General features: G+C 40.1%; 1 protein-coding gene across 3 annotated transcripts in view; it reads left to right on the plus strand.

Moving 5' to 3' along the window:
* CUL1 (cullin 1) overlaps nt 1-15724 on the plus strand; it is a 105282-nt gene that overhangs the window by 53725 nt on the left and 35833 nt on the right. For all 3 annotated transcript variants that reach the window (XM_047843781.1, XM_047843773.1, XM_047843784.1), the window contains exons 3-6: nt 8632-8806; nt 10880-11047; nt 14912-14962; nt 15171-15261. In XM_047843781.1, the coding sequence (XP_047699737.1) occupies nt 8632-8806; nt 10880-11047; nt 14912-14962; nt 15171-15261 (485 nt within the window). The remainder of the gene's footprint in view (nt 1-8631; nt 8807-10879; nt 11048-14911; nt 14963-15170; nt 15262-15724) is intronic.

Raw genomic sequence — 15724 nt, forward strand, 5'->3', positions numbered from 1 at the left:
GACAGTATTATAAGTTTTTGGTTTAAACCATCCTCTGTATTTTAAAGAATTAAGAAAAGTAATCTTTTATACTTTATATTTACTTTATAATAATCTTGATACTTATATTTACTGTTTCTAATGGTTTTCATTTCTTTCTGAAGATCTAAGGTTCCATCCAGTATCAATTCCCTTCCGCCTGAAATGCAAGTCTATACTATGTGAAGTCCCTTAGTTTTATTTTTGGAGACTATTTTCACTGGAAAAAGAATTTTTGATTGATGGGCTTTCCCCTCTTCAACATTTAAAGATGTTACTACTCTGTCTTCTGGCCTTTGTATTTGTTAATGAAAACTTAGTGGTAATTTTAATTCTTGTTTGGTATGTTACAAGTAACTTTTCCCAGTTGGCTTTCAAGAATTTCTTCTCCCTTTTGGTTTTCAGCAGTTTATTTTCTTTTTCTTTCTCTCTTCTTCAGAATTGATCATTTTTGATGGTCTCTCTGCGTAAGTCTTATCTCCTCATTCTGTTGTCAAGCCGTCCAATAAATAAGTTATTCTAGATAATATTCAGTTCTAGAATTTTTCTTCATAGTTACTATTTTTTTACTGCAGTTAGTTTTCACTTATTATGACCATGTTTTCGTTCATATCCTTGAGTATAGATATAGGTACATTGTCTACTAATTCCAACATTGCGTTCTCTCCAGATTAGTCTCTCGATTATCTCTTCTCTTGAGGGTGGGTCTCATTTTCTTGTTTCTTTTTATATGAGCAAAATTGGATTGTGCCATTCCCTCCTTCCGAGACTAGGCTACCCTTCAGTATAAACTTCTTTTTGTTGTTCTCTGGTGGTGTTCTCTGTTCTAGTTTAGTTACTTTTTGCCAGAAATTGTGGTTAGATACACTGGTACCAATCACAGAACCATGGTTTAAGTATAACTTAAAGTTTCCATGTCGACTAAAACAGCCTCCACAGTGATGTGAGTGTTGGGATGAAGTCAGATTGGAGGTAGGGGTTTGCAGTGAACTGTATTTTCTGTCAGCAGGAATTCAGTAACTTACGCAAAGGTCGATTGGTCAAAGAACAGTATAGGCATGTGATTTGAAGACATGTGCATATCCGCCTGGACAAATCACCTCTTAAATTGAAAAAAAATTAAGAGTGGTTGCTACTTTAAAAAAAAAAAAAATTAATGAAAGGGATGCCTGGGTGGCTCAGTTGGCTAAGTGTTTGTCTCTTGATTTCAGTGTCATGAGTTCAAGCCCTGCATTGGGCTCTGGAGCCTGCTTTAAAAAATAAAGAAATAAAAGAGTGGTTGCTATTGGGGTGCCTGGGTGGCTCAGTCGGTTGGGCGTCCAACTTTGGCTCAGGTCATGATCTCACAGCTCTTGAGTTCGAGCCCCGCGTCGGGCTCTGTGCTGACAGCTTGGAGCCTGGAGCCTGCTTTGGATTCTCATTCTCTCATATTGTCTGTCTGTCTCTCTCTCTCTCTCTCTCTCTCTCTCTCTCTCTCTCTCTCTCCCCCCCCCCCCCGCTTGTGCTCTGTCTCTCTCTTTGTCTCAAAAATGAATAAATGTAAAAAAAAAAAAAAGTGGTTGCTACTGAAGGTGGGGAAGGGTGAACCGTAGCACTCTTGCTTTTTATTGTAAGTTTTTCTGCATTACTTACCTAAGGTATAAGTTCTTAGAAGAAAACTCAAATTTTAGCAGGCAGGAAATCTAACCACTACTGTCTCTAGCCACTACTGACTAATGCTTTCCACGCCAGACTCTGGGTAATGGGAAGGGTAATCCTAATTTGGGAACGAATGTGAAGTTCAAGTCTGGATAGAAACTTGAAGACCGATTTTAAGAGGTTTCCTTTTGTTAAAATCGTGCCTTTTGGTTTGTTCTGTGAGACCGGGTTCCTTGCATTGTGTCCAGTCCTCTCTGAGGAGGTGAGGCTGGGAGGAATGATTGGTAGCGGGGGGGAGAGTGTGTCCTGTGCTCCGGCCTTTCCTCTGGAAAGAGTACTTGGTGAAGAAGAAAGAATTGTGTGCCTAAAAGGTTTTTATTAACCCCCTCCCCCACCTTCAGAAGTAACAGCTGTTGAAGTCCAGAGGGGCACCTGGCGGGCCCAGTCGGAAGAGCATAGAACTCTTGATCTTGGGATCGTGAGTTCAACCCCATGTTGGGTGGAGAGATAACTTAAATAAAAAAAATAATAAAGGCCAAGCAGATACATCAACTTTCATCTTCATGCCCAATAGCATGAAGCTTAGTATGCGTAGAATAGCATGTTAGATGCTATTCTTTTAGGTTCCTTTTTTACTTATTTGTGTCTTTTTAACATATTTTCATATGGCTCTATGAATACACCAGTTAGTGATTCTAAGGTTGCGGGGTTTTTTTGTTGTTGTTGCTGTTGTTTGTTTTTTAAGTGCTTCATCCCGTGGGTGGCACAGGACCGTGGTTGGTCGGGTGTCAGTCACGACACAGTGGTCATTACCTGCACCTGTGCAAACTTGACTATCCCCTGTTCTGTCAGCATTAAGGACCTTTTGAAGAATTTGCCCTGAAAAAACCTTTTAATACAAGCAAGCTCAGGACCTAAACTTACAAAATGGGTGGGAGCAGATGAGCAGGAAATGCTTAGTTCCTCTGTGACCGGAAGCTCACAGGCAGTACTCACGCCCTTGGTGCTCACGGAGCACGGTGACAGGTGGAAAACACAGCCCTCCTTGACAAGGGTCTTAAAGGTTCAGCGCAGTGAGACTGCGTAAAACCTACGAGGAGTGTCTTAACCAATTCATTTAACTTTTCTTTACTTACAAAGAGTGTTAGGATAAATCTGAGTCTAAACGGCTAATCTTTTAAGTAAACCTAAAAATTCCATCGAAGGATGTTGTATTTTAACTGGTAGCATTTTCTTAGTGTAACGATACGTATTATGATTGGTGTCTTAGATGAAATTTGGTCAATACGTCACAGGTTTTATAGCCACTCTATGTTCTTCGATATTGTTAAAAGCTGCGTACCGTATCCTCAGATGAATCTAACAGGGTATTTACCTAATTCCCTATGTTTGCCGTATAGATTATTACAAGGTTTTTGCCCCTGTGAGCAATGCAGTGATAGTTTGCTAGCTAAGTATTTTTATAATTCTGTGATAATTTCCCCATGATAAATGCATATAGTTGTTGTATCAAAAGGAATGTGCTTTAAGGCTTTTGAATATTTCTAAATTTTATTCCAGAAAAAATCCTAACTGTGTACTCTCTGACCTCCAATGGATAGAAGCTCCCATTTTCCTGCACTTTGGCTATCATTGGGCTTCATTGTTTCTTTAAAGACCTTTGTTAATTTAATAACTGGGAGATGAATATATTGCCACAGGACAGAAGTCAGTCCGAACGAGGTAACCTAAGAAGTTCCCCGGAACCAAACACCTAGAACTGTGTGCTTGGTAAAAAGTATGAGCCTCTGTGTGGAAGCAGGAGGATATGATATGGGGAGGGGTGCGCTGGAGGACAGAGGCCACACAGAAAAGGAGACAAAGCCTTGTGCCCTGGCGAGGAGGGAGAGAGCTGCCGTTTCCATGGAGATCTTTAGTGACAAGGTGAACTGGAAAAATAACGGACTTTCTCTCCCACGGAGGCAACTAGAAAGTAGTTTGAGATAAGTTCTGGGTGTGAGGGGGGTGGGGAACGTACGTCCTGAGAATTTGTTACCTTCGGCGTGTTTGGGGTTGGAGTTTGTATTACCACCTTGTGGGGGGAGGATTTCCCCAAGCTGGGAAATTAATACAAAGACCCCACTAAAAATGAGCTGAAAAAAAGTTACCAAGCAGAGGAGAGATCCCACCAGAACAAGTCAGCACATAGAACGAACAGCAGAATGAGAGCCCCAAGAATGTCAAAGAAAAGAATCTTTAGAGTGTGCCCCTAAGTGTGAAAAATGGTTACATCAAAAAAACAAAAATACTGCGAACAAAATAGAAATAAGACAGACTTTAAGAAGAAACTGCGAAACTCTACAGATGTAAACTAAGATGTTTAAAAGTAAACAGCGAATTTGACACGGTTGAAAGAATCACTTAACCAGATGATAAATCAAGAAAAATTAGAAAGTTTGAACAAAGAACATGAAAAAGTCCAACATACATGTAGTAGAAAATAGGGGAACAAATATTTGAAGAGTTGACAACCCAAGAATTTTCTAGAATTAGTGAAAGGCAAAGTATGCATATCAGATTTTAAGGGTAACCAAATAAAATATGGAACTCCAGAGCGATGTAAGAACTACAGTGGAATAAGGAAGCCATCAACCTGGTAAAAGAAAAAGGAGAAAACAAAAGCAAAGAAAATAGAAAATAAAATTTAAAAAAAAAATAATCAAAATAAGATGGTAAAAAATAATCCAAATAGCAATGTATAAAACAGTATATAACAGTATATTTATATTTAGGTTTTATAATAAAACCAAATTTATCCATTGGAGACCATCGAACTCCATTTTTTTAAGAGCGCGTTTTGCTGTGGTTTGCAGTAGATGTAAAAGTAGAAAAGTAAAGAGATGGAACCGGTGTACTTGGGGTAAATTCTAACCAGAGATGGGAATAACCATACTAATATCCGGTCCTGTGGATTTCCTCAGGCACTATTGTGAGGAGGAAACATGGTTACTTCCTACTAATAACAAGACCAAGGGACCAGGAATATAATTCAAAAGTTTATATACTTGTTAACAGGGCCTCAGAATATAGGACCGATATATTTTTTTTTTTAAATTTTTTTTTTTCAACGTTTTTTATTTATTTTTGGGACAGAGAGAGACAGAGCATGAACGGGGGAGGGGCAGAGAGAGAGGGAGACACAGAATCGGAAACAGGCTCCAGGCTCCGAGCCATCAGCCCAGAGCCGGACGCGGGGCTCAAACTCACGGACCGCGAGATCGTGACCTCGCTGAAGTCGGACGCTTAACCGACTGCGCCACCCAGGCGCCCCCATAAAAATATTTAAAATAAATACAAGACCTCACAGAAACAACAGGTTTTTTAAAAGAACCAATTGACAACTGGACCGTGTACTTGAAAAATTCACTTGAAATGGGCAGTTTTCTAAAAGCAGCAATACCTACGGTGGGGAAAGAATAGACCATGTAAAGTACATGGTTTGTGAACCATTGTGTATCCATGCAGACAAATATAAAATTACATTTCTTCCTCATACACAGTTTTACTTCAGGAAGATGAGAAATCTCAATGTGAAATCAGGTGAAAAAAATAATGCACTAGAATCCTTGCCTTGGGAGAGAAGATTTCCTAAATAAAAATTAAAGCATAAGCCATAAAAGAAAATTTGTATAAATTTGATGATGACAAATTAAGAATTTCTCTTTACATAATGCTTTCCATTAAAAGAAGTTAGGCTGCAAACTCCAAGAATGTACGAATTGCAATATATGATGATACAGTAGGGATTTTCACAATGAAAAACTGCCAGGTCAAAAAGACAGCTCAGTATTAGTCTGTAATACTTATTACGGGCTTACATTTTAAAAAATGTTTTCCAGGCAAAATTCACATACTGCAAAGTGCACAGATCTTAAGTGGATAGTTTGAATTCTTTTTGACAGGCATATACGCTCAGGTAAACCATACCCTAATCAAGAATACAGAAAGTTCCCTGGAGCACCTGTTGGTCAGTCTTTGCCCTTCAAGGAAAAGGAAGTCACTCTTGATTTCTATCACCATAGAAATAATTTTCCCTGTTTTAGAACTTCGTATAAGTAAAACCATACATATCTGGCTTTTTTCCTTCAACATGTTTTTAAGACTGATTAATGGTATATTAGTACAGTAGTTCATTAAACTGCTGAATAGTAGTCTACTCTGTACATATACCCTGATTTCTACAAGAAACTGCCAGGGGCACCTGGGTGGCTCGGTCAGTTGAGCATCTAAGTTTTGATTTCGCCTCACTTGTGAGATCGAGCCCTGCAACTGGGCTCTGTGCTGAGAGCGCAGGACCTACCTGGGATTCTCTCTCTTCTCTCCCTCCCTGTCCTTCCTCCAACTCAGGCGCCTGCGCACTCTCTCTCAAAATAAACATTTAAAAAAACAAAAGATTTTTCCGAAGTGATTATGTATTAACACTGTCATCATCAGTGTCTGAGCAAACTCTTTTTTTTAAAAGATTGTGAAGGATATGACGTAATATACAGAAGAGAACGTGAAAATCATAAACTCAGGAGAATCTTCGCCTCGCTGTAGTCAGAGAAATGCGTATTAACACCGTGGCGACCCGCAGTACAAATGTGTGGAAGAGGCTGTCGGCTGTTAAACAGCACTGGTGGCTGTCCAGCGACAGCACATCTGACAACAGGTAGTGAAGTTTATGATGGACCCCTTTCTCCCATCACCTGCCAGTTCTGTAGTGTGAGAAACTCAAACCTGTGTGTATGCAAGAGAACTTAATAGTACTATTCTTTGCAGCTTTGTTGGGAACTACCAAAACCTGGACCTCAACCAAAGTGATCGTTCGTAGGGTCCATCAACAAGAAAACTGAGGACTTATTGCAAGGTCTAAGCTGTATCTAAAACTTGAAAACATACGGAATGGTAATTTCAGGTACAGTGTTACAGTAAGATGTAAAAACATTCGTAGGAAGTGCTGTGCACCACATCATGGGGTATTTGCCCCTAGGGAAAGCAGAAGGAAGAGAGACACTGGGGAGCAGTACAAAGCAGGTCTCTTGCAGAATCTGTACTATTTAATTTCCTAAAAAGTTGAGGGAGGTGTAGCTGGAATGAGACCATGGGAGTAGATTTGTCCAAACTGCATCATCAGTTTATAAGAGTTCATTGTATGTTATAAACTGTGATTCCCTGTACATTTGAAATGTTTAATGAAGTGATTGGTTGTTTTAAGGCAGAGTTCTTTGATTACTGAAGCTAAAGATTTTTTTTCAGCTTTTTAACCACTAATACGTATTTCTTTCAGCTTTGGGATTTTCTGTTGGTATGCTCTCCCCATGTTTCTGTGGAGGTTAACTTTTTCACGTTTTTAATTCTCTTAATTGATTAAAGATAGTAACTCGTTAAAGATCTCTTTTACTAAGATATTTTCAGAATCTCAGATTAAGTGTTTAGATGACTTTGCTTAGAAAAGCTTTCTCGGGGCGCCTGGGTGGCGCAGTCGGTTAAGCGTCCGACTTCGGCCAGGTCACGATCTCGCGGTCCATGAGTTCGAGCCCCGCGTCGGGCTCTGGGCTGATGGCTCGGAGCCTGGAGCCTGTTTCCGATTCTGTGTCTCCCTCTCTCTGCCCCTCCCCCATTCATGCTCTGTCTCTCTCTGTCCCAAAAATAAATAAACGTAGAAAAAAAAAATTAAAAAAAAAAAAAACAAAAACAAAAAAAAAAAGAAAAGCTTTCTCCAGTCTGAGATCAGGAAACAGTTCGTGGGTATTTTCTTCGTTTTATGGTTTAGGTTTGTATATTTTAAGTCTTAACCCTTCTGTGTCATGTATTTTGGAGTATGGAATGTGTTTTGAAATCACCTCTGTCTTTACGCGCTAACCTGAAACAGGCCAGAATTTATTGTCTTAATGATTTTTCTTTCTGAGTCCATGTTGTCTGTTAGTTTTATCCAAGTGGTAATACGTGCAGATGAACTGAAATCGTATGAAAGGTTGTATAACAAAGTAGCGTGGTTCTCTGCCTTCCCCGCCTCCCAGTCCTCAGCAGCTCCCCTCCAGCTGTTTCAGACTTCCGCTGTCTATCCTGTGACTTACGCAGCTCCCTCCCTGTCAGTACTGCGCATGTGTGCTGCACATCTGTGATTGATCAATTTTAGACATTTGTGACTTCCTGTGATAAGAGGTTTCTTGCACTGCCATTTCTTCTGCTTTTTGTCCTTCGTCCACAAAGTGTAGCTTTGTTTACATTCGTTTATGAATAATTTTAAAATAAAGCTTTAATTATTTTGATATTTATAATACATGCTTCTAGAAATATAGCTAGGCATCAAAATAGACTCTGGTTATAGTTTTTGTTTTTCTTGAAGGAGATAATTGCTTTTTTTCCTCTTGTATGGAACCTTTGTACCGATTGCGAGTTCTTTTCATGCCTTCTGAAGGACAGTTTCCCACAAGGTCAGTCACATTACGTGATCTTAGAAGGTCCTGTGTTTCCTTGGTGACCTTCCTCAGAACATTCCTTCATTCGCAGCAGGCTGGTCCCTGGGCCTGCCGACAGGCTTGTAAGTGGGGCTGGCTGATGTCTAGCTTCAATGCTGTGGTGGATGGGGTCTTATTTTCACTGTAGTTTTTTTTTTTTTTTTTGCTATTTATTTTTGAGAGACACAGCATGGGCAGGGGAGGAGCAGAGTGAGAGGGAGACACAGAATTGAAATAGACTCCAGGCTCTGAGCTGTCAGCCCCAGAGCCCGACGCAGGGCTTGAACTCAGAAACCACGAGATCATGACCTGAGCCGAAGTCAGACGCTTAACCGACTGAGCCACCCAGGCACCCCTTCGTTGTCGCGTTAACAGACTTTTGTTGATATATTGTAAGCATATTGGTATGAACATACTTTCTTTAAAAATATTTCAGTATTAATCACTGTTGGCACTGATGATGCATGTTGATTTCCTTAACTTTTCTCCCAAGTCACGTTTATAACTACTGCACGAGTGTTCACCAGTCAAACCAGGCCCGAGGGGCTGGCGTCCCTCCCTCCAAATCGAAAAAGGGTCAGACGCCTGGGGGAGCTCAGTTTGTTGGCTTGGAATTATACAAACGACTTAAAGAATTTTTGAAGAATTACTTGACAAATCTTCTTAAGGTAAGACGTTGTACGTGTATACTTATACTTACTTTTTATAATAGAATGTAAAAGAAAATAGTGAAATGATGGTTCTAACTCGATTGAATGCTAAATCTCTCACTGTTATTTGTTCATTGTTTTCGGCATTGATGTTTGCATGAAGCTATTTTGCTCTTGCTTAGTCTTTACCTATTATGAAGATGAAGCTTTCCTAAGCTATATTCTGTTTTTTAATTTAAGTTAGAAGGCTTTGATAGCTTTATATCCGATTAGTACTTTTCCTTAAATCGCTAACCATTTTGTATTTGGTTGTTAGAAATTAACGGACCTTTTCACTTCGAGCATCTCATTATGAATTCAGATCACCTGTGTTGTATTTTGACCCCAGTGTGTTGTTTTGTCTAAAAATGTACAAATGATCGTAAGGTTATCTAACCTTTGGTAATCACATTTTTCCACTGTGACCTCCTTTTGCACATGGTCGTGTAGTAGTGTATTTCAGAGCTACGATGAAATCGTGCCCTTGGCTAGGATGGGTTTCTCTGCGAACATCCATGGCCTTCGAGTATGGTTCCTCCTGCTCCGAGCCGTTGCTCGGACGATGATAGTTTTTCCCCTTCATCTTCTGCCTTTTCCTTCCTCAGTCTCCATCCTCTGTAGGAAAGGCAGTGTGATGCCTGCCTTCCATCCAACCACAGGATGGGCAAGTGCTCCTTCATCGGGTGCTACACATGTCACATAGAGTGAGTGAAGACATCTATACTCTCGACCCTGGGAAGTCTGTGCTCTGTGTATATGCTTTAAAGATTTTTTGTTTACACAGACATTATGCAAAATTTTCAGCATGCTTCAAAATTGTTTTTCTTAATCTATTTCACAAGGCAATTGGAAACTTAATATCATTCTAACAGACCATAGTTGATTGACCACAAATTGTGACTAAGATAGCATGATTTTCATGTTCCCTAAACTGTGTGTTTCGTAGAGTTTTGCTGAAACCGCTGTGTCCTTCTGTTTATTCAGAACACTTTGTAAAGTGAACACTGGAATTGATGATTCTTCAGCATTAAAGTGAGGAACAGGAGTATATTGTGTTGTATGAAAGTATTGGGAACTGTGCTCTATCAGTGATATCTTTGCATTTTGGAAAAGGTCCTGAGTGGCAAACCTTTACATTTGATAGTTCATTTCTTACTGAAATTTAAGTGAGCAAAAATCTGGTTGTATCAAGATCTGGTCAGGTTTTCCTGTGGCTTATGGGCTCACTTGTGTGCCACGTGTTTGTGGGGCCTCAGTTCTGAGGTTGACGACACTGAAGCAGGGCGAGCGGGTGGCCTTCCCAGGCCCTCGGTTCATGGCGGGGCTGCGTCCCTCGTTTGTCACCTCTGTGCTTTCTTGCTGCAGTGTATTTCAGGGACACTGAGGTGGAATATGCAGTTTTTAAGGAGGCAGATTTACCTTGCGGATGTCATTAATACCGGAGGAAAAAAATCTCCGGTTGATCCTTCACATAACAATTTGTGGTTTACCTTGTGGAAATCTGGGTAAAAATAATTTTGGTGAATGCACATTTTCCCCTTGAGATCTTGTTAAAGAAGAAATATTGTACCATTACACTTATTTTTACAGAAATGCAACAGATTATTGTAAAAACTATTAATTTATAGTTTTTAAGTAAATTCAATGAAGGAAGCAGATGCATTAAAAAATCGAGTAGTATTGGCCCTGTGGTCTAAATTGCTAATAGGACATTTTAATTAACTTTAACTGAAAAATATCAAAAACGGGGCTGATTTTGAGGTAAATTCCTTATTCCCTTCATTCTAAAAGTTGGAGGTACTTCGTATGAGTGTATGTGGAAAGTTTCCATTTTGAAAGAATTTTCACTAAAATTCTCTCTATAGTCTGTTCCTCACAAGCTATATTCTTATGAGAATTGGTGTTAATGAGCATGTTTTTGTATACAAAATAAAAAGCTCATCTAAAACCAAACACATGGATGTGTTTTTAATGCCGTAGGTTTGTTTTAGTGAACTTTTAATTTATCATGTGACAAATTAGTCCTTAAAGCTTGGGTTCACTTGTTTTTAGGATGGAGAAGATTTGATGGATGAGAGCGTACTGAAGTTCTACACTCAACAATGGGAGGATTATCGATTTTCCAGCAAAGTGCTGAATGGAATTTGTGCCTACCTCAATAGACATTGGGTTCGCCGTGAATGTGACGAGGGACGGAAAGGAATATATGAAATCTATTCTGTAAGATTTTTTTAAACACCTTTCACGTGTGTGCTTTCTTAGTGCTGCCTCATCTGTCAGTAGGGGGAGCTAGGCGAGTAGTGAAGCTGTTTTCAGACCCGGAGGCTAATTTCCTTTGCTTTAATTTATCGACAGATGACTCTTAGATATTTTGTGGCAGGAAAGGATGAGTAAATTGGAGTTCTGAAATACAGCCTCCACACTTCTGCATTTACTGATAAGTTTCTTCCGCAGTTACTCGACCAGCCGTCCAGTCTAGCCTGGAACTGTCCCGCTTGTAGCGCTGGGCATCCCACGTGCTGGCTGTGTCAGGCAGATCCAGTCCCGAGCCGGGGACCCGGGCCTCCCAGATCAGCCCTCGTGGCCTCTGTGGTTTGGGAAGCTGTTTAGGGAGAGGACCGTGTGGTGAGATGCCCTGCCTTCTTTCTTTACAAAATAATACGATACTGACAGAGTTGAAAGTTGAAGGTTCTTTTTGGACGGCATGAAAATAGATTGTGAAAAGGCAGAAGTCGAGTGACTGAATCACTTTCATTAATATGTTTGTTTCTTAGTTCCATTGGTTTTCAAGGTGTGGTCCCCAAACCTGCCACATCATGGACACCTGGGAACTTGTTAGCAATGCACATTACTGGGCCCCAGCCTCAACTTACTAGAAACCCTGGAGGTGGGGGTCAGCAGACTGTTGGAGTCCCTTGAGAGGACTGTGATGTCCAGTCAGCTTTGGGGACTGATGTCATAGACCAGTGGAGGGGAAGGACTCGACAGAAGGCCTGTCTGTTCGGAACGGGCTATCAGATGCACAGACTGTCCTCTTCTTGAACCAGTGATGTGAACATGTTAAGTTCTGCATAATGAGATTATCTCCATCTCCCAGAATGCTGGTATATTAGCAGTACTTTATTGCTTTATTTTGGACAGATTTAATAAAAGGAAAATGTAATGTATCATAGATTCATGACAAACTAGTATCATTTATATATATCCTATATATGTGATATGTATAATGAACAAAACTTTGTGGATCTAGTGTTTTGAGTTGAGCCTTTTGTACTTTCCTTTTTCTTTTCCACTCACAAATGCTTTCTTTACGAATCAGCATGATTTGGGTGATTTCTTCTTGGATGCCACCTTGACCTGAAACACCACACGAACCCTGCAGTAATGTCACAGACTCCTAAAAATCGTTACACCTGAACTTTTTGTGTGCTATATTCAAGAACAGAGAAAATAGAAAGAAGTTCAAGTATACTTCGTAGGCTACAATTTTCAGCTTCTATTTTTTATTTACTTTGAAAATTCATACCTCCTACATCCTTAAGTACTGTCTGTAGTAACCGTTTGGAAATACAATATGCAGCCGTAAGTTTTAGCAAAGGCCAGTGAATACCCCTGTCTAGAAACAGTATTTCCTCTGTGTGCTCTTCAGTGAACCTGTTGAATTCATAAAGTTCAAGCATCAGTTGACACAGAGGAACAGTTGGGCACAGTGATCTCTCATTGTATTTTCCAGGAGTTTCAGAAGGTGGGGATGCTTTGTCGCACAATATAAAGTTTTACCTTTTTTTTCCTAATAATCCTTTCTTCCTTTTTAATTATAGAAAGTTGTTGTTTTCCTTTCATGTCCACAAGAGGACGTAAATTAATTTCATTATTGATACATTAAAGTGACGGAGCAAGATTTTTTCCTGGACTCCGTTCCTTGTTCGTCTGAACTTTGTCTGGTGTACATTTGGCCTTGCTTTCTTATCTTGGCATCTCTGCTTCCTTTCTTCCTTCAAAGTGACAAGTTATCCAGAGTCAAATTAGACTTGCCTAAGGCTGTCTTGATTTAGAACAGTGTTTGGAAAAAAGTTATCTTTAAAGGTGTAGTATATCTTTACTAGAAGTTCATGGCCATGGCATTGCATTTTCCCTCCTTACTCTTGCTTTAAAGAAGTCTTGGGGCGCCTGTGTGGCTCAGTCGGTTAAGCGTCCGACTTCAGCTCAGGTCACGGTCTCGCGGTCCGTGAGTCCGAGCCCCGCGTCAGGCTCTGGGCTGATGGCTCAGAGCCTGGAACCTGCTTCCGATTCTGTGTCTCCCTCTCTCTCTGCCCCTCCCCCGTTCATGCTCTGTCTCTCTCTGTCTCAAAAATAAATAAACGTTAAAAAAAAAATAATAAAAAAAGAAAGAAGTCTAAGACTCGAGGTGGCAGAATTTGCACAGGGAAAATCGCCCCAGGCTTGCCTTTCTCCTGAAAAATGAGGCTCTTCCCTTCTAACATCTTCTTGGACATCATAGTTTCTAATTCCGAAATCTTATTTTTATGGAAACATTACATGAGTATGTATTGTTCGTGCTTAATTAAAAATAGTTTTCTCTTAGAATGAAATCTTGCCTTTTGCAACAACATGGATGGAGCCAGAGAGTGTAATGCTAAAGCGAGATAAGTCAGAGAAAGACCAATATCGTACAGTCTCACTCGTATGTGGAATTTATGAAACAAAACAAATGAACCAAGAAAAAGAGACAAACCGAAAAACAGACTGTTAACTCTAGGGAACAGGCTGATGGTTCCCAGAGGGGAGGTGGGCCGGGGCAGGGCTGAAATGGGTGAAGGGGATTGAGAGTCCACTTACAGCGATGAGCACCAGGTCGCGCATAGAATTGTTGGACACGCGAAACTGGTGTAACACTGTTAACTGCACTGGAATTCAAAAAAAGTTTTTAATTTTTTAATCTTTATTTTTTGAGAGAGAGAGAGAGAGAGACAGAACGCAAGCAGGGGAGGGGCAGAGAGAGAGGGAGACACAGAATCTGAAGCAGGTTCCAGGCTCCGAGCTGTCAACACAGAGACCGACGTGGGGCTCGAACTCACAAACCCCGAGATGATGACCTGACCCGAAGTCTCGGACGCTTAACTGAGCTACCCAGGCGCCCCCCAAACTTTTTGAATAATAAATAAACGAATTTAAAAAGTAGTTTTCTCTTAAATATTGCTTTTCATGTTGCCTTTTTTGTGTGTGTGGTAGGAACATTACTCAGGGCTTATTGCATAAATTAAATTACACATAATCTTTTCTGAAATACATCTTACATCAACCTAGTCTTATCTGTGGTTAAATTTAGGAAAAATAAGCTTGAAAGCATTTATGTCTAAGTGAGTTTCTCACCAGTTTATATTTGAATATTGAATTGTTAAAAATTTGAATTTTACTCAATACTACCTCTCTCAATAAACAGCTGAAAATCATTTATGAATTATAACCGTTCCCCTTGGGGGAGCATTTTTATAGTGATTTTCTGGCCTAACTTCTGTGGAAAGTTTTAGAAACGCATCAAAGACTCCAACACACATGAGTGCAAGTAAAATGGGAAATCTGAGCAATTCCTATATAATGAACCACGTCTATTTAAAGTGTGCAGTTTGGTGCGTTTCCAGCCGTGTGCATCCGTGCAACACAAATCACCACAAGTAAGATGCACAACATGCTGAATTTTTATCATCTGTTACTTAATTTATCGAGTATTAGGAAACTATGATAACTGGAATTATCTTCATTTAGATGAAAAATTAAATTTGGGCCAGGGAACAGTGTTAGAGGTTGACTCCACTGACACCCTGTAAGCTGATATGTTTGGTCTCCTAAAATCCAGGTTTTCTTTGTGTCTGAATTATTAAAATGGGAGCTGATAAGCGGCTGTATTTCGAAACCTCTTGAAGTTGCTAACTCGAGCATCTCTGATGTCATGATAGATTTTTACCCAGTTATAATCTAGAAATACTGATAGATGAGATTCGGGCTGATTCCTAGGACTTCAGTCTTAGAAAAACGTGGTGAAAGTGTAGACCTCTTACTCTTCTCCTTTTTCTTTTCATCCAGCTTGCGTTGGTGACTTGGAGAGATTGTCTGTTCAGGCCGTTGAATAAACAGGTACGCACTTGCGTGAGAGTGTGCGTGTCGTCCTGTTAAAACCCCCTTACAGATTTCATTTCGTAGGCGTTGTCTCCTCACAGCTTTAGAATGCCTTAAGAGTATCTAGCACCTTGCATCGTGTAATGTTCTCAGTCCGAGAGATGTGTAGTAATATACGTGCTGTAGTCTGTAATCTACAGGTCTTTTCCCTTTGTCCTTCCTAAAGGTAACAAATGCTGTTTTAAAACTGATTGAAAAGGAAAGAAACGGTGAAACCATCAACACAAGACTGATAAGTGGAGTTGTACAGTCTTACGGTAAACCATTTCCCTTCACCTACTCGGAGTTTTCGTGTCAAATGGCAGTCCTGACCGTGTTCTGACAGATTCGTTGACGGATATTTTAGCTGTTGTGAAAATATTGTTTGCATGTACAAGGGCCCTCAAAAAACTCTCTTTAAGTGAGTGTGATTCTGTTTGATTTTACCCCTCACAAAAAATTGTTTGATCTTTGTTTCTCGGGGGACTTTTGAGGAGCTCGACATTTGAATTATTTTCTGCTCTCATACTGCTGAATGACCGGATATATAATATGATGGAGTGGGAAGAGGACCAGAGACCTGGGTCAGCCCGAAAAGTTGAGATTGAACAACTGATGAGCTAAGGCTATGTTCGGAAAACTTGAGTGGCCTCGTGTTTCTCTGAAAGTTTACATTTAGTCCTTGTGGGGAGGCAGGTGAAATCAGTGAAGGTGATTAAGAGATAAACCTCTAGTTATAAA

This window comes from Prionailurus viverrinus, chromosome A2 (genome assembly GCF_022837055.1).
Source record: "Prionailurus viverrinus isolate Anna chromosome A2, UM_Priviv_1.0, whole genome shotgun sequence".
Lineage (NCBI taxonomy): Eukaryota > Metazoa > Chordata > Mammalia > Carnivora > Felidae > Prionailurus > Prionailurus viverrinus.